The 25,732-nt window shown below is 40.8% G+C and overlaps 1 protein-coding gene across 1 annotated transcript in view; it reads right to left on the bottom strand.

The window, feature by feature from the left end:
• The window catches only part of CCDC87 (coiled-coil domain containing 87), a 40,165-nt gene that overhangs the window by 4,759 nt on the left and 9,674 nt on the right, over positions 1–25,732 (bottom strand). Inside the window, exons 3-17 of the mRNA XM_075275884.1 lie at positions 23,708–23,791; positions 23,227–23,369; positions 21,507–21,754; positions 18,758–18,989; positions 17,020–17,107; positions 16,708–16,799; positions 15,788–15,939; positions 14,153–14,294; positions 11,651–11,848; positions 7,354–7,470; positions 6,772–6,908; positions 4,901–5,015; positions 3,800–3,903; positions 1,720–1,835; positions 707–750 (exon numbers count right to left, since the gene is read on the bottom strand). Coding sequence (XP_075131985.1) covers positions 707–750; positions 1,720–1,835; positions 3,800–3,903; positions 4,901–5,015; positions 6,772–6,908; positions 7,354–7,470; positions 11,651–11,848; positions 14,153–14,294; positions 15,788–15,939; positions 16,708–16,799; positions 17,020–17,107; positions 18,758–18,989; positions 21,507–21,754; positions 23,227–23,369; positions 23,708–23,791 — 2,012 coding nt within the window. The remainder of the gene's footprint in view (positions 1–706; positions 751–1,719; positions 1,836–3,799; positions 3,904–4,900; positions 5,016–6,771; positions 6,909–7,353; positions 7,471–11,650; positions 11,849–14,152; positions 14,295–15,787; positions 15,940–16,707; positions 16,800–17,019; positions 17,108–18,757; positions 18,990–21,506; positions 21,755–23,226; positions 23,370–23,707; positions 23,792–25,732) is intronic.

The raw sequence follows: 25,732 nt of genomic DNA, 5'->3' as shown, positions 1-25,732 counted from the left end.
TGATATGCTGCGATTTTCAAAACCGCAATGGTTTTGGAAATCGCAGCGTGTCTGCGCTGCGATTTTTTTCCGCAAAGTGGGGATGGAATTCGCATGAATCCCATCCACTTTGCAAGTACTGTAAAACGCCCCGATTTTTCCTGTGGTGTTTCAGCAGCGGGCACATTGAGGCGTTTCCGGCCCATGGGGCCCCAGCCTTAAACATTGCAAAATTTTAATTTCCCTTATCCAATTATATTTAAAAACATTTTTTACTTTTAATCATTTGAATAAAGTTATGTTCATAGGAAAATCCCTTTAAACTTGTAGTTAGAAATTATTCAGCCTTATATTATTATATGGCCTTTATTAATTGCAGCATAGCATTGGTAGTCCATCAAAAAGCAACACAATTTATACTTAAAGCGAACCTGTCAGGTCATTTCTGACACTTTGTCTGAGAACAGCATATCATAGAAGAAGAGAAGCCGAGTTCTGTGATCTATAGGTTCATATGATTTGGAGCAGGGGTAAAAAAAACTGAATAAATCCTGACAGGACTCCTATGAGAGTCCTGCTACACACAGTGATTGACAGTTTTCTGTGTACAAACAGGAACAACTGTCAATCACTGTGTGTAGGCGGGGTAAGCAGCCCTGTTAGGATTTACTGCAAAAATGAGAAAACTTTTTTCAATGTTTTGTACTCATGGGCATACTGGTATTACCTCATTCGAAATATCTATTGACTCCTTCATTTCACATTCCACATCTGCAAATATAAAAAAACAAAAGACACTCTGAATATTGAAGAATATGGAAAACAATAACATCACCATATAATATTGATGTTAGGAATAATACATTCATTTATTTAATAGAAGCAATTATACAAAAAAAAAGACTAGTTCAGGATCTGCAAACCACGCATGTCCCTAATCCTGGCATGTTTCCAATTACAGTTGTACATACAGGATTGCTAAAGGCTTCTTATCAGTGTGGATAATGTTCAGTGTATCGACTTGACAGCGGTATTGGGAAACTGTCATACACATGAGATGATTGAAAGCCAAATGATCATCTGGCCAACAGCTGACTTGCCCAGCTCACCTATATATACACGGCTACAGGACAAGATAGATTTTGTAACAGAAAATTGTGCAACTGAAAATCCGTTCCAATTTGACAATTCCTTTTTGTTACTGTTACACAAGGGAGCCTAGCAGTGCAACAACCTGTGATCAACCATAATGGAAAAATAGAGCAATACACAGTTCTCATAGAAATCAATACACTGCCTTTGTAATGCTTAGGATGCTTGGTATTCCAGAGCTAGAGACAATCTTTGTAGTGACACTGGCTTAATAGGGGACTAGCCAAGGAATCCTCCTCTACCGTAGGGGTATCACAATAACGTTACATATATCCCATCCACAGATTAGGAAATACATGAATGCTGTCTGACTGCTGGGACCCCCAGCAATCATAAGAACTGGGATCTCCAAGTTCCTAATGTAAAATGAGTTGTGACAACTACTCCTCTCCACTTATGGGACTGACAGAAAACAGTATGTACAGCAAGAACTTGAGTATCCCGATTCTTGTGATCCTGATGTCTAGAAGTTATGTATCATTAGTGGGAAAATACCTTTAACATAGAATTCCCAGATAGGGTATAGGCTTTCTGACCCAGACAATGCCTGTATGTAAGTAACGTAATACAATGGTAGTTTGTGGTTACCCTGTAAAGGTGGTTCTGATCCGAGACCCCCAAGCATAACGCTGTTCACATTCCACATGCCAGGAATGTAGCATCGCTTCTGTTCTCTGAGATCAGCAATCATTTTGTCCCGTCGCCTGCATAAAATACATTAAATATTTGTTATTAGCACCAAGCACACAATGATTTTACTATGAATAAAATAAATGCAGCCCTGTTATGAACCCCCACCGTATCTTGCAAATTAATTTGGCAAAGGCAATGCAGCAGAGAAAACAATAAGAATGCTACAATCTAAAAGCTTTCCCTCGTTCCACAGGGGTTTTTAATTAACGCAAAGTACAAATGTTCTGAACAATCTCAGCCCCGTGGATGTATTAAAAAATAAAAACCTTTCAGCCGCTGCTGATAAAGTGTTCCCATCTGATTAGTAAAGACGCGGTGGGATAAATAATATTACTCCAGCAGGATAAATCAATCTGCCTTTCACAGCTAAGCATTACAAATCACAATCCCAGTAGTCAACAATCAGCGACTTGACTAGAGTCTGTAAAAGACAAGGTATGAGGGAGAATATTATCCATAGTCCATTCATATAGATATTTCTGGATTCCCCTCAGAGACAGGAAATCCTAAGGTGAGTTGTAATAATAATCCGATAATGCGGATGCCACTTCACTCCATCAGATACTGACACTTATTCCTTTATCTGTTTCTATTTTCTGATTATAGATTTTCTATACTGTGTACATGTTTATTGAAGTGGCCATCTTGCCCAAGCTGCTAGCCTGCTTAATATACAGTGGATTTATAGCAGCCACATGGACCATAGTAAACTGTAGTAGGGACATGGAGTGAAGTGTGGACTTGCATCACATGGACTGTAGGCCCCTGACAAGCCTCATCAAATATCTTTTAGGCTAAGGCCGCATGTAGCCAAACTAAGCAAAAAATGCTGTGGAAAAAGTGCATGTATTTCTGCCACATTTTTTCCACAGCATTTTTTGTGTTTTTCAATGCATTTTGCAGAGTTTTCTTCTGCGGACTTTCTGTCCCTATCACACCTATATGTAAATTGTCAGCGTTTCCACAGGTATAATTACTATGCTGCAATTTTCAAAAGCATGGGTGTTTTTGAAAATGTAGTTTTTCCACTGAAATTTTTTTTCTGCAGTGTGTGGATGAGATTAGCCAGAATCCTATCCACGTCACAGGTACTGTAAAATGCATTTTGTTGCTGCTGCATTTCCACTGCTGCAAAAACTCTGCATTTTCACAACGTGGGGCCCCATCCTCGAAGACAGTCTATCACCAGGATGAAACATATTAAACCAGCCACATAGATAAATGTAACATCTTTTTACCCATCAAAATTCATGCCCTCATTGCCAAGAAATTGATTATTTCACAATATACAAATTATCAGTCTGGAGCTCCGAGGGCAGCTCCATTGCTTCAAACTGCTATGCCCCATATTTCTCTCATAACACAGGGCAAGGTGAGTTTCCAGCTTAGTTCCATGGCTCTGTCCCTCTTGAGCTGGGTTCACATGAGGGTTTTTTGTACGGGATTTTAACACAGAGGCCACCTCAGAATTTGGTCCAAAAAATGGCTAGCCGCAACTGGATGCCAATGCAGTGCACCGGCATCCAGTCGCAGCATTCCGCTCCGGTTAGGCCCAAATGATAGGGCCCAGTCCGGAGGGAGGTGTTGTGTCGCAGAATCCGCCTCAAGAAAGGGCATGTCACTTCTTTTTTTTTTTTCGACAAGTGGAAAAAGGAACCCATTGAATTCAATGGGAGGCATTTTTGAGCCAGATTTTGACGCACATTCTGGGAGGAGGGCATATTAGTAAAGTGGGGCATAGTTTGGTGCAACGGTAAATATCATAGCAACAGAGGCATGATTTTTCATGGGAAAAGAGGTGTTAAATTCAGGTAGTCCTGACCTGTCTACCGTAGCTGTGTTGCTGGTTTATTATGCTTCACCCTGGTGATAAACTCCCTTTCCAGTCAGTGTGATTTCATAATATGTGAAAACATCACAATGATATTTTTTTTTCACTGCCATTACTAACAAGTGACACTTAAAAATTTCACACCTTTTCTGTTCTTCCCTCTTTAGTTTTGCGGCAATATTTGCCTGTTCTTCATCCTCAGAATCACTATTGTACAGATGGTATATTACCTTCAGGTAATCCAGATCCTGCAAAAGGAACACAAAAGTTCATTCATACAGTACATGAGTGGATCATCTATCCACAAGGTAGTGTTCTTCTGACACTGAACATTCCTTTAAATGTGAATTCCATGCACACTGCTATATTACACACCATATAACACCATAATAGGGATTCTATAGTGTTGCATGAGTCCTATAGTTTACCTCTATTTTATACAGGGGAAATTTATCGGGATGGGAATTCTGGGGTTATTTTTGCTGCAAAATGTTTACTAAATTTGGCACAACTTTAAGACCAACACTTCCAAACTAAAGTTGTTACTTCCTTTGCCCCCCTGCTACTGGAGTGAGATTGTGACCATTTATAAAAAGTTGCTTTTGATAAATCTGCCACATAAAAACACTAGTCTTGATAAATCTCCCCCACAAACTATAAAGGAGTTTGTATGTACAACGCTACACGCAGCTATAAAACTCACATGCTGCATTTAATTATATGATGTTTTGTTCTCTATTCACACAGAATATTAATATTCAAAACTCTCCTGGATATCTGTTACCAGACAGCAATGCATTGTGGGAGCTCAGGAGACAGCGGAGGCTTGTGCATACTGAAAAATGATCTGAACTATTATTATTATATAAACCAATGAAGTCAAAACTGTGGTGTGAACATTTCGTATATGTTAACATTGTGAATAGACTACAGATTTTCAGTCTGGTTTTGCAGATAGAACAATGAAGTGCTTTATAGTAGCAGTAAAGTAAATGAGATTTCTCCAAATCTCATCTACGTGGTGCGACAAATAAAAATCTGTGTGGATTTTACATTGGCACCATATCAATTCGTTGCATTGAATTTCATACCAGATTTCAGTGCATAGGATGAAATCTATGGCAAATCGGTGCTCAAATCCACATGTGATGTATATTCACAACAGAATCATGCTGTAGTTTTCACTCAAGCTTGTAGAAATTGCAGCAAAACCTGAATACTAGTCCTTAAAACCTTTGACAGTACCTGGGTGGATATATATTTCATGTAGTCATCTGTGTTAACAATAGACTTCCACCAAACAAGCCAGGAGTTACAAATTCTGGAAGCATCTTTGTCAGTAGGAATGTGCTGGATCACACTTTGTACCAAAAGAGAAGGAAAAATATTAGACAAAACTGCTACTCATATCATTCTTGGAATTAAAGGAGTTCTTCAGCAAGTGTTTCAATACTTATTTCTCTTGGGGTTCTGGTTCTGACCCTAGGTCACATAATTGGAACCAGCTTCAAAACCCAATTTGCTCCACCTCCTCACCAGTGTTCATTGCTAGCCCTCACTGTACAGGTAGCTAGCAGGGAATATGGGAGAGGAGGGAAGAGGATAAACGGCTTGGGAGCCAGAGCCAGTTCCAATCACATGACCCAGGGTTGGAAACCACTTATAAAACTGTGGGTCCTGTGCTATAGAATCTGGGAGTACTGAAACCCTGTCTTGAGAACCCCTTTTAGTTTGAGCACAGACCAACCATTTAATGCAAAGATTCATCTCTGCTCAATATACAGTTACATATATTATTGATAAAATAATTTGAGCTGCAAGTCGTACCCTATTAATCCACGGCTGAATTCACTAATGCAGAGTGCTGAGCTCATCTCTCTCAGCAGACTCTGCTTGTTCAGACAGGGTATATTGGTCAGGATTTTGATGCGGAATCTGTGTCAAAATCCTGACCAAAAAAATGCCTCCCATTGAAATCAATGGGAGCCAGTCATTTCCTTTTTCCTTTTTTGATCCCACTCGCAGAAAAAAGAAGTGAGCTGCCCTTTTTTCAGGTGGATTCAGCGGCTTATTAAGTCGCAGACATTCGCCTCCCGACACCTCCCTCCCGACTAGGCCATCCATTTGGGCCTAATGCAGAGCGGAAAGCCGCGACTGGATGCAGGTGCACTGCGCTGGCATCCAGGTGCGGCTAGCCGTTTTTGGTACAGAATCTGAGACGGCCTCCGTGTCAAATTCCGGACCAAAAAACTCACGTGTGAACTTAGCCTATGGTCTCCTTTACATGACCACATTCAGTGAATGAGACTGGTATCAGTGTGTCATCTATGCTTTTTACTAACCCATACATATGACATGTCTGAAACGTAGCCATGCCAGTACAATCTGGTGTATAGATAAATACATGTCTCACAATGCAGTGCTCCTCAGCTTCTTGGATTGTGTGTGCCGACAACCAATCATTTGGTCCCAGTGTTGACCATCAGAAATATGAAGGCATATAATACATTTTACTGATTCTGAAGTATAGAATGTAAGTAATGCAATATTACTTATCCTCAGGTAACAGTAATAAAGGCTGCATCAGACATCCCGTAACTTTATGCTTTACAAAGATTGTAAAAGGAACCTGTCATACTAACCATGCAGTCCAATATGCCAGTATTATGCTATAGAGGAGGATAAGCTGAACAGATTGATATATAGTTTTGTAGTAAAAGGTTTGGTAGGTTTAGTCATTTATTGATTGGATTTCCTGCTATTTACATCCTTTGGAGTCCAGTAGGCGATCCTAATAACTGCTTGAAAGTTATGCATGACTGAACAGGGAAGGCTGCCAACCATGAAACCGCTCACTGGACACCCAGGCATTAAAAGAGAAGGAAGTTCGGGCAATAAGAACAAGTTTTACTAAATCGTTTCCCATTAAACTATGTATCTGCTCAGCTCCTCCTGCTCTATAACATACTGCTGCAGATTATACTGCATTTTCCAAGTGGAAGGTTCTCATTAGGATATGTCTTATAAATATAATAAGATAAAGGCATTGTATAGATATTATAGAAATATATTCTGCTTTCTGAATAACAAAAGAAAGCTCGCAAGCAAGATTTTACCTGTCACATATATCACTGGAACCAATGCAGTCCAGTTCCTTGTTAATAACACGCTCACCCGTCTTCTTTGTCAGCGTTGAGGAAGCTGCACATAAGGAGAGATCCACTTTTGTTGCAAATGGTTCAAAGTCTAAATCCTTAAATGTGAAATGTAGAACATGTCAAGCTGGCATGGCGCTGAGACAGCAAACTAGAGATGGAGGGAGGCCGATTTGGCAATTCCTCTCAAAAGATGTTTATTAACCTTGTTAGAGAAATAACATTAAATGTTGATATCTAAACCATGGGAAAGAAAGCCATTTTACAGTTACTTGTGTGCACCCGGCCTTGAAACAAATATAACAGTAAAACCTCTTCAAAAGACTACTTCTTTAAGAGGACTACCTCCTTATCCAGAAATGGTTGACAAAAGAAGAGGATCTTAGAGAAATGTACAGAAGGGGAATGGTCACGCTGTTCAGAAGTGGGCATAGCAAGGGCACATATTAAAATGTCTCTATTTTAGAGTTAAACCTTAAGAATTTTGGAGAAAAGAGATTTCTCATGTTTTTGCAGTCAGAGAAAGGAAAGAGAATAAAATACCTGGTCAAACCTAAGATGATCTGCCGACATATTCTTAATGAGCTCTGTATAGACTTCTTCAAGTTCTTTTCCAACATACAGGTTTCTGTCCAACCTCTCCACACTTGCGGCCTCAATCTGTAGCAGAAATGCTTAGTTTTGACCCTTCACAAATACAAATCTAAATCTATGGTTCTTGTTTGATGATCATAGTATATGACTCTCTTCTCACGAGCACATAGCACTGCAATGTTACTTCTTGTAAGGAAAATTACTATGTAGATCATCAACTGGGGCAATTTCATCTTTCCTACCAGCTGTAATCCACAATATACTAATATATCCCGCATAGGTAAGAAGGATGGGACTGTATGCCCACAGTACGAAGTATTTTGTGATCTTCCACTGGCTTAAGTATTTACAGTTTACCTCTTGCGATCATCTTGGACCATCATTTTACAGTTTACAGAAAACTGGTGTGAGTTATAATAAATAAGTCAGGTAGGGGACAGGCTCGCCACTCTGCACACATTCACACAATGTGGTGAGCGAGGTGCAGAGTGGAGGTCATGGCAGATTTGGTGCAAGAATGGGTACCGCGCTAAATGTGCATCACCATATTATCTCTCTCTGCCAGAAAACTGGATTGATAAAGTCCCCTCATTGAGTGTATTTCTCAGTGCATTTTTGAGGCACAATCACATTGAAAAGAGACTGTGACAAGTGGAGAATATAGAACATGTCTGGCCATAAGGTATTACAGGCAGCAATTCAGAAACAGTACCAAGCAAGTAATGAAATTCTTGTATACAGTCACTTAACTTTTCAATTTATCTTATATTATATCTATATATCTTATAAGCCATAAAATGTTGTTCTAACTCCACAGAAAATGTAAATAGATTATTAGAGGTAAAATATATCAAAAATTACTTAGTGTTAGCCCAGTTAAGATATTGGTTATAGGTAGAGATGAGCGAACACCATTTGATCGAATAGGTATTCGATCGAATATCAGGCCGTTTGATGTATTCGTTCCCAATCGAATACGACGCGGCATACGCAGTAAAAATTTGTATCCCCTACCACCTTCCCTGGTGCGTTTTTTGCACCAATAACTTGCTCAACCATTAGCTTGAGATAGGCAGGGAAAACCGAAGAACAACAATAGCTCTTCTCAGAGCTATACACTGCAGGGAGAGGAGTCCAGCTTTCCCCGGATGGTGGAAAACAGGAATACAGAACAGCTACTTCTTGCTATATACGTGCAAACTAGCTTTTGTTAGGGGTGTCTCCTTCACAAATTTGCAGGAATACAGAGCAGTTACCTCCTGCTATATACGTGCAAACCAGCTTTTCTTTGGGGTGTCCCCCCACAAATTTGCAGGAATACAGAGCAGTTACCTCCTGCTATATACGTGCAAACCAGCTTTTATTAGGGGTATATAGACCATAAAAAGGGCATTACTATACATCAAAAAATGCGTAAGGCTAGCGCAAGGGGACGGGGACGAAGACGGGGGCGTGGAAATGCAGATGTGGAGCAAGGTTGCACTCAACCAACAGCGTCTACTGTGCCTACTGCTCTGCGGCAGCAAGCATTATGCTTCCCCACAGTCTCCGGCTTGATGGCCACATTAAGTAGGGTGCAGGGTACAACCCTAACCAGGCCCGATCACCAGGAAGAGGTGTTACATTGGATGGCGGACAATGCTTCCAGCACATTCTTCACCATCCAGTCAGCCTCTACCTCAACTCCTCCTCCTACCCAACAGTCTGGTCCTCCTTCCTCACAACATGCCCAATCTTCCCAGCAAACTAATCCCACCTTTCCCACCTCCCAGGAGCTGATTTCGGGTCCATTCACTGTGCCTCTCTCTCTGTCCCACCATGTCCTGAATCACCGGAGGTAACAGATGAGTTGCTGTGACCTGATGCACAACCACTGTAGCATCCGTTATCTCCTGATGTTGTTGTTGACCAGCAATCGGCCCTCAGTGACAACGATGACAAGACACAGTTGCCATCAGGTCAGCCTGTTGCCATCGTCGGTGTGCAAGAGGAGGAGGAATTGGAAGAGGAGGTGGTGGACGAAGAGGACACTGACCCAACCTGGACAGGGGGAATGTCAAGCAGGGAGAGCAGTTAAGATGTGTAGTGAAGTGCAGCACAAAGTATCGAATATTTTACTGTTCGCTCATCTCTAGTTATAGGTACTGGATAATTCTTAACAGGCTACAATCTTTGCTGACAATTGATATAGATGGATATATATGCATCTACACAGGAGCTGTAAACACAAAACTGAAGGAGGCTTTAGGCCGGGGCCCCACGGGACGTAAACGCCGTGCTTTGCCCGCAGCGGAGACGCTGCGGGAAAAATCGCAGCGTTTTACAGTGCAAGCAAAGAGGATGGGATTGATGCGAATCTCATGCCCACTTTGCGGAAAAAAACGCAGTGCAGACAAGATGCAACTTGCAAAGCCGTTGCGGCTTTGCAAATCGCAAATGTCAATTATATCTATGGAAACGCTGGCGGATTTCCCGTAGATATAATGTTAAGAGAAAGTCCACGGAGGAAAACTCTGTGAACTTTCTCTTAAAAGCGCTGCGGAAAGAACCGCAATGCGTTCACGCAGCGGTTCTTTCCACAGCGCTTTAGCGCTGCGATTACGGCCCGTGGGGCCTTAGCCTGAAAGGGCTTTGTCTGGGTTTTATGTAAAAAGTGGCCACAGGTAGAGGATCTGTTAAACAACCCCCCCCCCCCCCCCCCCCAAGAAAAAAGAAAAACCAAACAAACAAAAAACAATAGAGCAGAGGAGGGGTATTCGGAAGATAAGTAACTCTCGGTTTGTCTTTGATAGAACATTTTCTTCCTATCATACTATTTCTACCCTTTCATACCATTTTGCTTGAGTTTGTGATTTAGATACACAATGGTTACAATGGCATACTTAGCATTTAAGGAAATCTGTTTCTTATGAGATAGTTAGAGACATAAATATACTGTGAAACCTCTCCAAAAGACCATTTTTTTGAGAATACCACCCTCAGACCACATTTTCAGATTCTCATATTAACCAACTGCGTTGAGAACTCCTCCAAGGACCACTTCTTTTGTAATTGTGGTTGGTTGTCTCAATGAGGTTTGAGTGTAGCTGATAAGATTTTGCAGACTGCTCTTATGGTCAATATTAGTTCTCATTGAGCCTCATTTACAATCGGAAGTTAATTCACTCTAAATATTTAGTGTCTTACTACTGCCACCTACAGGTACATGTAAGAACTGCAATTGTAAATATTCTATCTAGTACAAATCTACTTAGAAAATGATTGTGCAATAAATATATATTTACAATAAATAACTAAAATTAGAATTTGTAAAACATAAGGATCTAGAGTGGTGTACCATTTGGTGAGATTGAATACTGCACCACTGTAGCAAACAAAAGAAATAAATAAAAAATACCCAAAAGTCACAGCACTTTTTAAAACTCAAAATATTTCTAGGGAAGATTGTTTTTTTCAATGGAACATACAATTTTTGTTTATTTTTGTACAGAATTTGATAAACTTCATGTAAGATTGCAGGCATACAGTATAACTACATGCACCGCTATGGATTCCATACTACATCTCCACACGTAATGAAGCTGTAAAACGGCTGAGAGCCTGCAGCCTGGGCTTCAGTTGCATTAATAGGGTTGTCCAGTTTCAGACCACTATCGAGATACAATTATTATTGTTGTTTGTATAATGAAAAGTTCTACAATTTCCCAATATGCTTTCTGTATCCGTTCCTAACGATTTTCTAGATCTCTGCTTACTGTCATGTATTCTGCTTACTTCCATTGGATAAAAATCAGCGCATCATGTAATATACAGTCCATGGTCATGTGATCAATACACAGGTCATTATAGTCAAAGCTACAGCACATTAATCATACATTTACATAGTAATGAGCTGCACCTGTGTGCCCATCACATGACCATGGACTGGTTTTTATCAACTGGAAGCAAACTGATTGAATGATAGCAAGCAGAGATCTAGAAAGCCGTGAGGAATTGATACAGAAAGTATATTGGGAAATTGTTCAACTTTTCATAATGCAAATATTAACTTATTAAAAATGATATGATCTATCTTATGTTAAATCCTATATTAAAAAACTTATATTAAAACAATTACTGGTTTATATGAAATATCTTAATATTGGTCTGAAAACATTTTAACATTTTTATTTTAGATCTAGAGACTTAAACTAGCAGGTGTCTACTCATTTTTCACACAACATGCTACCTGCTATAGAGTACTTACCTCTGATGTAAATTCATTGTATAATGGGGGATATTTTGGAATTTCGGTGAAGTCTATATATACTCTATCAGAGGCTTGAACATCTGCTTTTCTAACAAGTGGCCTGTTAGGTATCTGCACATCAATTGTGAAAGGCTGAGGATGGACATACTTTTCTGTCTGTATCTCTTTATCTTGTTCTGGGACTTTGTCTAAATCCTAGTGTGAAGACAAAAACACAGGTTTTAATCCAGAAAGAAATACATTATTTACAGTATTATGAGGGCGGTCCCCTGCATGTGGCCACATTACAATTGTATATCTAGAGAGGATCTTACTCTAGAAAAAACTTCTTGAACCCATAGGACTTGATCATGTAAGGAAAATATCACTTATGGTGTTTTTGTGCCATTTTGCCACTAAGTGAATTGTACCAGTAAAATTTGCAATGTTTGCAACTCAGAATGCACATGTACTGTGAAGAAAACAATTCTGCCACATCTGCACTCATACTAATATGGCCATGTACATTGGTCCATACAGGGTGTGTCAAGCTGCTATATTACCTCAGGATAGGTCATCAATAGCAGACTGCTGGGGGCCCATTCATGGCACGCACACTACCACTATAGTGTGTGCAAGCCGGCTGGGTGTATAGGCCAGCTGGATATTGAGCGGCCGTTGTGACCTATGCCCTTCCCCTCAAGGGGAGTTTTTTTTTCCCATTCATTGGTGGCCCGGGGAGGGGGGCGGGGCCTCCCACAGGAGTATCCAGGGCAGCTCTGGGCGGGGAACTTCCTTTTGGATTCTGGCCAGAGCTGACAAAGCAACCCCCCACCCACCCACACCTAAACCGAGCCGCTAAGTCATTTTCTTTTCATTTATGATTGTACCCCTCTTTCCTTGGATGCCTTTTTCTTGAAGAGTAAAATATAACAGGTTAAGGATTCTAGAATTTTAAGGACACGTTGATCCAGGGTTTTCATACTGACTGCCAGATTTGGAGTCGGGAAGGAATTTTCCTCCTGAAATAGGGCAAATTGGCATGAGCCTCATGGGGTTTTTTGCCTTCCTCTGGATCAACACTGTAGCGTTTGTAGGGAATAATGTCCTTATCCAACCTCATTGACTATGTAACTATGTACCGTGCAGAAAAAGTTTTGTTTGTTTCTTCTTTCTGTTAGCAAATGATATGCTGTAAATATATATTTGCATTAAATTGTTGTCACAGCAGGCATAGTAGCAGGACCTTGGCCCCCTTTCTCAGCGATAGAGTACCAGCGACGTGCCCCACCGGGAGGCACACACCAAAACGTTCGCTGAGGAGGAGGGGAACAGGGGTTACTGCTTATGTCAGATAATATATATTTAATAAAGCTGTGGCCGACCCCACCCATTCAAAGGTAACTTGGTCCGTATTTATGTGAAGATCACACACACAAGGGGTTTAGTAGAGGGGAAGGGGGTTTTTGGTTTGGTCTCGATAAAGGCTCAAATACGGCCGGTCTAAGCAATCGCTGCAGCCTCTGCATTGTGATGTCTTGTCCACCACATGTTTCTTCTGCAGCTTAGTAATGGCAGGCACAACAGCTATAAAATTTATGGAATACAGAGAACAAGCAAGCAAGCACTACGGCCCGTCATTCAGCCAATAGGCAAGGGGGAGGGCCTCAGAGGACATTCATAAATATTGTAGCGAGCCCCTTTCTTCTCAGTTTTACTTCTAGTTTCATGTATTCTCTATTATTACTCCACTTGTGCTCTGTCTATGCTAAACACATGCCTGTTTGTAGGCTCCTCTTCTGCTGATCCTTATCTTAACTTCATGCTGTAAGGATTCCTAATAATAAATAGCATTTTTTTAAACTATGATCCACATTGCCATAGACATATACAGTGCTATGCCAGCTGTATGCAGGGGCCCCACGACACTATACACTGTAGGTAGGGGTGAAATACAGAGGGACATTTTCAACTGGGAACTAGGCCGTACTTTCTGTTACAGAAAAGTCAGAGGGTTTGGTTTTTGCTCACATAATGTAAAATTAAAATACATGCTTCTTATATATGACCTTTCATGTCCTCCTGCACATGCGCTTTTATATACCACTATAGAGCAGACAGTGCACAGAATTCAGTGCATTTTTTGGAGCTAGAGATATTGGTGCTGCTAGTTTTGGCACCAATCTCTGCCCAATGTCAAAAGGGTGTTACTCACAGCTCAGCGTCATCGCTGGGCAGTAAGGAACGCCCTCTCTGAAAGTACAAGGCTATGGATGAATACTGTCAGGAGGAGAGGGGGCATTCCTCACAGCCCAGCGATAACGCTAGACTGTCAGGAGCAGAGGTCGGTGTCAAAACTAACAGCAGCGATATCTCCAGCCCCAGGGCACATAATGGGAAAGCCGAAAGTGAGCTGAAGTCAGCGCATTGTCGGCTTTCTATCGGTATATAAACCTGCAAGTGCCTGAGTACATGAAAGGTCCTCTTTAGGAAAATAGGAGTAAAAATGTATAAATCCACCTGTAATAAAGCTTCCATTTTCTGCCGTTTAGCAGCACTTGTATTTCCTGGAGCTGGAGCTCTTATTAAAGGAGGAATCTCATCTTCCGTATATGGGCTTTCTCCTTGGTAAGAAGTCTGCAACACGCAGTCGTTCATTAACCTTTAAGACATAAATATCAGCAGTATTATTAGAATTCTTCCCCATTAAGGCAGTCATGAAATAAACACACTGGCCCAGGTTTACTACTGTGGTTACAACTAGATACTGGCGTAAATGTGGCACATCTATTTTGAAAAAAAAATTCAACTTGCTAGAAATGTAGGTGTAGATCCTCAGAGTAAGGGGTGTGGCTTAAATGTACCATAAAGTGCCAACAGTGTGTGCTCAAGGTAAACCAATTAAAAGGTGGTATAAACATAGACTAGACAGACTACAGATATACCAGATATATCATCTAGCATCAGCCCACTGTGATGAACTTGGCATATTTTCAGTCCACACTAGTTTTGATCTCTCCGTCCGCTAAAAAAGCAGTTACCAACGGAAACCCGCAGACCTCATATACTATAATGGGGTCCACTGAGTTTCCGTTGCTTTTATACTTCTAACCGAGACTCCAACACAGATATGAGTCAATTCTAAGTTTAGGCTATCTAATTAGTATATCTGGGCCATTAGATTCTGGACAGCCATCATATGGATGATGAGATTGACCATAGCACCTAGCATAGCTGTATTATTTTGGCAGCCGTTTCTGGTATATTCATGGCCAATCGATGTCCAAAGTCAGCCATTTTGGTTGACAAAAATTTGATGTGTATTATCAGCTTGAGACATTTATGGCATATCTAGTGGATATCTAAAATGAAAATACCCCTTCAGGGTATATCAATGCTGTTCTGTGACTATGTGCTGTGTTTTTCCTAATATGTTCAAACTATGGTAATCCAAGATCAGTTCATTGAACCTGTGGTGTGTCCAAGTCCACAATAGGAATACAAAAATGAGAATCTATTATAGACATCTAAAGCCAACCTCAGGCCGAGACCTCACGTTGTGGAAAGCTCCTTTTTTTTTTTTTGCTAATTTACAAGATTGGCATTTTTACTACTGGCACATGGGTCTTAATGAATGAAGCGCTTGTTTGGTTCTCTGTGTGTCAGAAAGTAAAATCTACATCATTTTTGGGCCTTCAGTTACAAAAGTTTCTGCCATAAATTATATTAAATTTGACAGGAGTCCACATGCCTCCCAATAAGTCAGACTCACTATTTAACAAAGCTCTTTTGGAAGTAGTAAGAAATGAGAAATGGATCCTAATTAAGGGTGCATTCACACTACGGAACGCCAGCGTGTATCACAGCCGTACACGCCGGCGTTACAGCAGGGCTGCCGGACACTTCCCATTAATTTCTATGGGAGCCGGCATGCGAGCGCTCCCCATAGAAATGAATGGAAAAAAGCAGTCCATTCATTTCTATGGGGAGCGCTCGCATGCCGGCTCCCATAGAAATGAATGGGAAGTGTCCGGCAGCCCTGCTGTAACGCCGGCGTGTACGGCTGTGATACACGCTGGCGTTCCGTAGTGTGAATGCACCCTAACACAAACAATAAAACTCTTCATAGAACATCACTAATGTAAAAAATAATACCTTCTGAGATCGTCTTGTATTGGATTGCCATTGACTTCCACTGCTTTAGTTGCAATAATCTCTGGACATTCGGCTGCACGCTGGTAGAAGGTTAACCCCAATTCATCAGCTAGGAGGTCACCACTCCTCAGATTAGGGCAGGACACTGACTTCTATATTGATACAGAGTTTTATAGTGTAACATTTGCATTTAACTGTGAAAGAAAATGCTTCTGCAACCATACTGAGGATCAGTGCAGTCTCCAAGTACCAACCCATAATATAACAGATATTGAAGTCTATCTCCATATCTCACTGTCTTCATATGGAGGCACATGAGTAATGCTCAGACTCATGTGCCATGCATTGATACAAGGATTGGCTCTGTACTTCTGTACAGGCTTTATGTACTCACTGTTGACTTATATAGAAAGCCTTAAAGGGTTACTTTCATCTCAGCAAATCACTTTTGAAAAGGGCATAACTGCAGCCAAGTCCCGACCCAAAGTTTAGACTTATGGGAACAGCCTAGAAATGCTTCTCTACTCTGTTCTTGTAGCTCCCATAAAGGAGAATGTGAGCTATGGAAACAGCATAGCACAACTCAGTTACACTGTTACAGAAACAGTGTAGCTAAATGTGCCACACTGTTTCCACCATTCCCATTCATCTCTATGAGTGTTATGGGAACTGAGTACAGAAGCACCGCTTGTCCTGTTTCAGCAAGTCCTGCCTTATGGGTTGAAACTTCGGTGAAGTTATTCCTATCTCGGCAGCAATTTCACATTGGAATAACCCATTAATTTAAAAGGGCCAGTCCAAAAATCCAAAAATCTGTTAGATATGCAATGCATTTTCAAAAGATTGCTTTGCTCACAAGCATTTCACACACATATGATATACAACATAGGGGAACAAACTAGACAAAAAAGTAGAACAACCTTCAAACTTGGGTGTCTTGCATCACTGTTGCTGTGTTTTTTACCGTGGTCTACTTCATGTAGGAATGGACAAGGGGTGGTCACCGCTTCACCTATGTGGATATAAGCAGACACGGTGTTGTTACTTCCCACTTCCCCATAATTCAGATTTTCCCCCCTGTACAATGAGGTTTCATCAGTTGATAGTCGACACAGCTCCAGTGAGGTTATAATAGAATCATTATTATGTATGACCATCTTATTTAGTGGATTAAGGTCAGACTAAAGAAATAAAAGGGAATCTGTTAAACAAAGAATATTAATAGTACTCACACTGGATATTTTTAATAAGAGGGTAGTCTTCTTGTCTGGGAATCAGCATATGCACTTGTTCTAAGTCCAGTTGTTTTATGTTTGTAAGCTGCAAGGATTGTAACATATTTCAATACACCTTTCAATGTAACTGGAAATTTCCAATCAAAATGTTATATTGTTTTTATATATAAATCAGATGTGGGAGACGCAGCCGTCATTTAGGGATTAGGATTGATTTGCTCACAGACACGTAGACATTTTGTTATATTGACAACATAAGTGCTGCCGTATTGATTTGTTGCTTTGGAATCAGTTGCTTAGACAGTTTACCATCAATTTGTGGGAAGCCAATTCGGAGGTCACAACCAACGTGACTGCACTTCCTGTTACTTACTTCTGTAAGTTTGGTTTCTTCACCCCAAAATAAGACACAAACTTGCTGTATTTGTACTATAGGTATAGGTATAGAACAGTGCTGTGCACTCAACTGTTTCAATAGACCCATTAAGGTTTATGGGATATTGTGCTGCCCTTTAGTACAATGGTTAGCAGGAATGTAGCTATAGGGGGTGTAGAGGTAGCATCAGTGGCGTAACTCCCGGGGTAGCAGGGGTAGTGGCTGCCACAGGGCCCAGGACATTAGGGGCCTGGCGACAGCCGCTAGTGCTGCGTTTTTTTTCTTTTCTTAATAGGCCGTTACTCCAGCCACAGGCCCCACAAATATCATTATTATACGCAGGGATATTTTCAGAACCCCCAAGTATAATGATTGGAGGTCCAGGGGAGGTAAGGTAACTGTAAAAAACTGTGTTACTTACCTCTCCGGGCAGGCTTTGGGCCTACTTCTGTGACTCTTCCTGACGTCACATGACCGGGGCCTGCAAACCCGGGTCATGTGATGTCCCAGACGTCATTGAAGATGACTGACGCCACCGAGGACTGCAGCAGAGCCGGGGATAGGTAAGTAATATTGTTTTTTATGTTGGTATCCCCTCTCGGTCTCCGATTATTATACTCTGGGGTCTGAAAAGACCCCAGAGTATAATAATTGTTCATGGGTGTCCACAGTGGGGCATAATACTGTGTGCAGGGGCCACCATGGGTCATAATACTGTGTACAGGGGCCACTATGGGGCATAATAGAGAGAGCAGGAATTTTTTTGGGGGGGGTCTGTTGGGGTCTTCGGCGGGCATCTGTGTGTGAGTGGGGGGGGAGCATGTCAAAAGTTCGCCACAGAGGGGCCACACGGTTGCTAAGTGGTTAGCATTGCCGTCTTGCAGCGCTGGAGTCCTGGTGTTCAAATCCTGCCAAGGGCAAAAAAACATCTGCAAGGAGTTTGTATGTTCTCCCTGTATTTGCATGGATTTCCATCCCATATTCCAAAAAAAAAAAACCCCATACTGATAGGGAAAAATGTACATTGTGAGCTCTATGTGGGGCTCACAATCTACATTTAAAAAAAGAAGAAAAAAAAAGTTTGCTAATCCTTAAATAGTCCCACAGTGGGGAAATTTCAGTATGTTACAGCAGCATAGTAATACAGATACAGGATAATACACAGTAATATATTACAGAAGTAGACACACATATGCTGAGAAGAGAAGATATACTAGGTGTACATAGCAGCTAAGGAAGAGAAGAAGAAAGAAGGAAGACTTCATAGTCATAATCATTAGTTTTCTGTACGGAGTGATCTTCGCTTGGTCTGATAGATAGGTAGAGGGATAGATAAATACCTCTTTATATTTGTGTTACCTGCATCAGGTCTGTGTCTCTTTTCTCTATATGCACTGTAGTCTCAGGTCTACCCAGTCTTATAAAATATTCCATGGTAAAATTCGAGCTGCACTTTTTATATTGCTCTTTCCTCGTATTTGTATGTTCAGAAACAAAGAAAGCTTTATTGGTGTCAGCATCCAAAAACTGTTTCTCTTCTAGTGCCTTTATCTCAGGAATTAGGTGATGTTTCACTGAAAACACATTCATACTAAAAAATAAAATAAAAAACTTGTGTAAAAATGTTATTGGGCACTTAAAGCAACAACTACTAAACTATTAACCTTACCAGCCCATAGATGGCGCTGTATTACTGAGCATTTCTGATCACGACAACATTACAAGTGTGCATATGTGTGGAAATAAATGTATGTGGTTATCTACGAGAACTCTAAACCTGCTCAGTATAGAAATGCGATCATCAGAACCTGGCTTTACTGTCGAAATGGGAAACGTATACTAAAGAGCATTTTCTCTACATAGGTGGACAGATGCCAAATCATGCATGGAACAGATGAAGTGAGGATGTAAGATGCTGAAAAAATTCTCCCAAAAAATGTAAATGTATTTATTTATAATTTTAATTCATTAATATCATTATGCAGTGTGATTTTTTTCTCTTGGCTGAAGTGAAGCGCTGAAACGCCGCACTACACAAAGTTGGGTATATCAGTTCTATATTTTTAGAGGGGCAATTTATAAACCTTACTTTTACATATTGTGAGTAGGTGACAGGCAGAGTGCTGGAGTCCAGATATATCAGCATATGTGTGGTCCAGGGCGGATCTGGAGTAGGCCTCAGCCCAGGTGTAGATCCTGGGATCATTACTGAGACAGAAAAAGGCTGCAGCTCTGACATTGCAGTGCAGTTACACAAGGTGAAGGAGGTATATGGTTCTGTCCTGTATCCCTGAGTCCAGTGAGACTATATTGTACCTGTTTTGTTCTTGTGGCTGGAAGCAAGCCACATGTATAGTTAGGTTATCAGTTCTGTTTAGTTAGTTGCTCAGACGAGCAGGTTTTTATTTTGTTTATGCCTGAAGTTAAGGCTGTATTTTGTTTTGCTCATTTTGTGCCTGAAGTCAAGGTGTATTTATTTACCTGTTTTTTTCTAAATAAACCAGATTCCTGCATATTTTGTGTCCCTGTCTTGATTGTTTGGGGCTGCATCGCTGTTTCTAGCGAGCTAACTTCCCCACAAAATCCAATAATTCTATTACAGATAGGAAAGAGAATATTAAGCTGCTTATATATGTTAGATTAATGTAAGACAAACTCATCATTTTCAGGACTGAGTGACCATATAGCATGCATGAGGTTCTCCTAACTCTCCCCAGATGCAGATGTTGGGAGAATTATTCTCACCTTTGATTCAGTTTCCATGAGTCCACAACAAAGTCTACTCATAGAGAATTTCTTCCTCAACCCCTATAGGGAGAGGAAACAGAGAGGACTTAAAAAGACTACCCCACCACCACAAATGGCCTCCAAATAACTACATAACAAGTATTTCTTAAAACCAAACGCAAAAAATTACAAATAATGAAAGGGATGGATATATAAGGACTCTCATGATGGCGCTCATGGAAATTGAAATAATGGTGGGAATAATTCTCTTATTCCACGGGATTCCCCATGAATGCCACATCTGGAGAATTCTCAGATTAGCAGCATAGGGTGTTGCAGGCAATATTAACTACTGCCCGCAACACCTTGTGTCCAGAGGCATGATCACTAGCAGACTGCAAATCCACCCTACGGTGTTTAATAAGGTGCTAATGCTCAACCATGGCATATTACCATATATCTTGTTCAAAGAAGGCCCCCTCTTTCTGCTCATGTTAAGCTTTAGCATGAGTATAGTTAGTTCTCAATTTATTTGAAAAATGGAGAAATTACTGTTATCCTATGTAGTTATTTGGAAGCCTCTGGTGGTGGTAATATGGATGGGCTTTTCAAGTGCTTTTTGTTTCCTGTCCCTAAGGGCCCGTTCTCACAAAGTAACATAGCGCTCATTCTGACACGTAAACACGTGTCAGAGTGAGCGCTTCAAAACAGAATCCCATTGACTTCAATGGGTGCCATCTTACGCGCGCTACACATTGAAATCAATGGGAGGATTTTTAACAAATTGATTTCAATGTGTAGCGCGTGTAACACGGCACCCATTGAAGTCAATGGGATTCTGTTTTGAAGCACTCACTCTGACACGTGTTTAGGTGTCAGAATGAGTGTCACGTTACTTCCTGAGAACGGGCCCTAAAGAAGACTTGAGAGAAAACTTCCAGGTGTGGCTGTCATGAAAAAAGGGTTGGACAAGCTGAATTTCAACATTCCAGATGCTTTTCTTCTCAGCGGAAATAAGCTACTGCCAAAGGTGAATAATAGAAGCTTACTCTACTTTACCCATTCAGAACACATGCACACTTACCTGTGGTACACTTTTTTTCACTAGCCCCTGTATAGGGATTTTCCTATACAGCGAAAAAAGGATACCAATGCACCAAGGGGGCCTAAAGGACAATCTTTTGTCCTCAGTCTTGTGAATAGAGCCCTATGGATACTTTTAATATATATGATGGGTGCCTTAGCTTAAATCTATATACAGTATATACTCTATGGACCATCAATATAGATAACCAGCTATCTATACTAAATTCTTTAGATACATGATTCAATGATATTCATATAATTTTTCATTGGGAGATAGCGTATTATTGGGACTTACAATTTGGAACAGTCGAGTAAAAGTTGTGCTTTAAAGCGTGTAAGATTGGCGTCTTCAGAAAACACAGAATGTGATTTGTTCTCTATTTTGTGCGAATAGTACAAGAACAGCTGCTCAGAGACAATCATGATATGGGAGATAAGACGCTTGTGAAGTCGCCGCTTCTCGCTTTGTGTTAAAAATCCGATGCACAGAACATCTGGTATGTTGGCCCAGGCAACTTTTACCTCATTCAGAATGATATTCTCCTATACCAAAGAGAAAAGTGCAGAGAGTTAATACTGGACACAGAAATACACAATAAAATACAGGCTGATTTCTATTAGTGTGTTGAGAAATACAGTTGTATTATCTGCATTATACCACTCTCACAAGAAATAAGCTCACCAGACAAAAAATTAGTTACCCTAGTGTGCAAGCACAGAGAAATCATTAAAGCTGTACAAATGGGGCAGCGGTTGAATCATGTGCACAACTGCGCACGCACTGCCTCTACGTGATCATAAGGCAGTAGTGGTCAGTTAAACAGTTTGTTTCAAGCAGTAATTGTACGTAAACATGTGTAACTGTAAGGATGTGACAGAGTGACAGAAAGGGACAATCGTGTTTGGCTGTGCTCATGGCCATACGGTGAGTGAAGTTGTTGGATTTGTTGATGTTTAGCAGCAGAATGTTCAATATGTCTACAAGCAGTGGCATAATACATGTGGCCACGAAACACAACGTCAGAATTGTGGTCGGAAAAGGATCCTAACTGAGAGGGACTGGAGATTAATTTCACGGTTTGTGGATCAAAATCGCTTCCAAACCTGACAGGAATTGAAGGGGAACATCATAATGTGGGGGCATAAAAGGTTAGGGTGACTAGGAGCATTATACTGTGTGGGGGCACAAAGAGAAATGAATGGGAATGGCTGGAGTCAGTGTAGAAGTGGGTGGAGCTAAATTTCCAGCAGCACGCTATGCGCGCTGCACATTCTGTTCCTCTTTCTATCCTTTGAAAGTTGGGAGGTATGTATTAGATTTTGGGCCCCATAGCAGCTGTTATGTCTGCTAACCTAGTACTTACACCCATGTCCTTGATCCAAACCTACATTCATGCACACTCAGTTTTACTAGGTGCACAATAAGTAGCAACACCTTTAAAAGATATAACATTCATTACTTTTAACACCTTAAAAACTAGTATCCAGACATAACCCTAACAGACATGTTAAATTGTTGTAAAGGATTCTATTGTAATAGAATCCTATGGGTCCTGTATAGTATATGATGGAACAAAATCCAATTGTCAAACCTGTCATTATGAAATGAGAAGACAATGGGCAGATTTATGCAGACAGGTATTTTCAACGACACTCTTCATATTCTCTGCACCAGCAATGCAGACTTATTTATAGCTGTGCAGATTTCAGTGACCCTTATGACGGTAAATTTATCATAAATATGTTGGAGATGGTGACCCCTTCCACAGTACACCCCTCACTATGCTCCCATCCAGGAAGGTGGTGAGGCCAGCACATAAGGTTAAAAAGTTGGAAATTTATGTGCAAAACATTGATTTTATTTCCATTATAAATCGCCCCTAATGGGTATTCTTGTTGGTAATTTAAACTTTTTTGAGAACTAGTTTACAGAACACATTTACAGAACTAGTACAGCATGCAATACACAACTCATATAATCCTTCTTTGTAACCATGGTACAAAACTATACATACAAAAATCTGCTGAATGTCTGTGGAAACAACGTTCGATGTTGAGATCTGATGTAATCGCCTTCTAATAATTTCGCACAGAATATCTGCAGAGACAGCACACACGTCCTTCATGAATGGAGCAACTGAAGGTCTGTATACCTCATCTGCAGAAAAAAGGAGTAGTTTGTTAATTATGTGACAACATTTAGACACTTTACAAAAACAGTGAGGCTAAGGCCCTACGGGACGATCCACAGCTCTAAAGAGCTGCGTGAAAAACCACGGCGGGAACAACGCATCCCGTTTCTTCCCACAGAGCTTTAAACAGAGCGTTCGCAGAGTTTTCCTCTGCGGACTTTCTGTTACCATTATATCTACGGGGAGACTATAGTAATTTGATGTTTATTAAATTGGTAAATGAAGAATGTTTTTGTTCACTAACATTGGGTAATAAACCCCAGTTTCCCTGGTATGGTATTTATTAACAGATGTGATAACTTACCATTAATAACATTATGTGCAACATTTTCCTTCAGGTTAATTTTCTGTTCTATTACCGAAAGATGATTCTTCTCCTGACTGGCATCTGTAAGAAGAATACAGATCATTTAATTTATATAACCATTTATACAAAATCACACCTATAAGTATAACATATTTCACAGCAAGTATAGTAATTCTGAAATAATTTCCTGACTTTTGCTACCCATCAGCCTAATGTATCCTAGATCAATAGAAAAAGGATTGTGCAATTTTGATATCCTGGATTTTTGCCAATTTTTTTTCATTTAGTAGTGATTGACTTGAACACGGGGCTAGATACTAGACTGCTTCTCCTGAATTCAGACATAGGCAAAGGGTTTTCCAGCAGCATCTACTAGGGAGAGCTCACTGCAAAGAGACTATAGGGCTCCTATTAAAGGGGTATTCCCACGTCGCATACTCGCTAGTCTTCGCTGCTGTAAATTCTTCTGTCTTCCGGCTTTGTTGCATCATTGGTGGGCGGGGTTACATATGCAAAGCCAGCGGCGAGAAGTCGTCGCTTTTATGCCGCTGGCCCTGCGTTTGCGCTCCCGATGCTTAGGCATCGGACGTACAGCCTTCACAATGTAATACAGACCCGGCATCCGCTGTAATAGAGAGGCGGATGCCGGGGAGTGTAGATGCCGGCACAGGTGCCTGCAACATCGCTACGCTCCTGTCCTGCATGAAGCCAGCAGCGGCAGGAGCGATGCTGCTATTCCACTCCTCCGCCCCCCCCTCCCCTCCGGAATATATTAAATATGAGCGTAGCGATGTTGAAGGCACCTGTGCCGGCGTCTACACTCCCCGGCATCCGCCTTTCTATTACAGCGGATGCCAGGTCTGTATTGGCGGCCCCTCCCCCCCCCAAAGTATAAACTACCCCCCCCCCCCCCCCTCCAGGCTCGCTCCCATGCACTTAGCCCCTCCTCCCTCCCCCCTGGCAGCAGGCAGATACATTACTTGACTTATGACCAGATAAGTCAAGGGATGTGTCAACAGAGAAATGAATAAAGTAATATAGTGGACAAACAAAGCAGTTTTGCTGAAGCAGTGTATTTAGGAAAAGTCTTACATCCACATTAACCAGCAGTATAGATAGGATCCTTGTGATGGGACAATCCCTTTAACCCCTTCCCGCCGATGGCATTTTTTGATTTTCGTTTTTCGCTTTTGACTCCCCTCCTTCTAAACCCCATAACTTTTTTATTTCTCCGCTCCCAGAGCCATATGAGGTCTTAATTTTTGAGGGACAAATTTTTCTTCATGATGCCATTAATTATTCTATATTATGTACTGGGAAGCAGGAAAAAAAATTCAGAATGGGGTGGATTTGAAAAAAAAAATGCATTTCTGCGACATTCTTACGGGCTTTGGTTTTACGGTGTTCACTGTGCAGCCAAAATGACATGTCCCCTATATTCTGTGTTTCGGTACGGTTCCAGGGATACCAAATTTATATGGTTTTATTTACATTTTGACCCCTAAAAAAAATTCCAAAACTGTGTTAAAAAATTTTTTTTCTAAAAGTCGCCATATTCCGACGGCCGTAACTTTTTTATACGTAAGTGTACGGGGATGCATAGGGCGTCTTTTTTTGCAGGGTCGGGTGTACTTTTTAGTTCTACCATTTTCGGGAAATGTTATTGCTTAGATCACTTTTTATTCAAATTTTTATCAGAATCAAAACAGTGAAAAAATGGCGGTTTGGCACTTTCGACTATTTTTCCCGCTACGGCGTTTACCGAACAGGAAAAATATTTTTATAGATTTGTAGAGCGGGCGATTTCGGACACAGGGATACCTAATATGTATATGTTTCACAGTTTTTAACTACTTTTATATGTGTTCTAGGGAAAGGGGGGTGATTTGAACTTTTAATTCTTTTTATATTTTTTTATATTTTTTTCAACTTTTTTTTTTATTTTTTTTTGCATTTATTAGACCCCCTAGGGGTGTTGAACCCCAGGGGGTCTGATCACTAATGCAATGCATTACAATGCTA

Source organism: Leptodactylus fuscus, chromosome 5 (genome assembly GCF_031893055.1).
Source record: "Leptodactylus fuscus isolate aLepFus1 chromosome 5, aLepFus1.hap2, whole genome shotgun sequence".
Classification (NCBI taxonomy): Eukaryota; Metazoa; Chordata; class Amphibia; order Anura; family Leptodactylidae; genus Leptodactylus; species Leptodactylus fuscus.
Note: the sequence above shows the minus strand (reverse complement) of the source record. Positions and strands in the feature narration are given on the sequence as shown.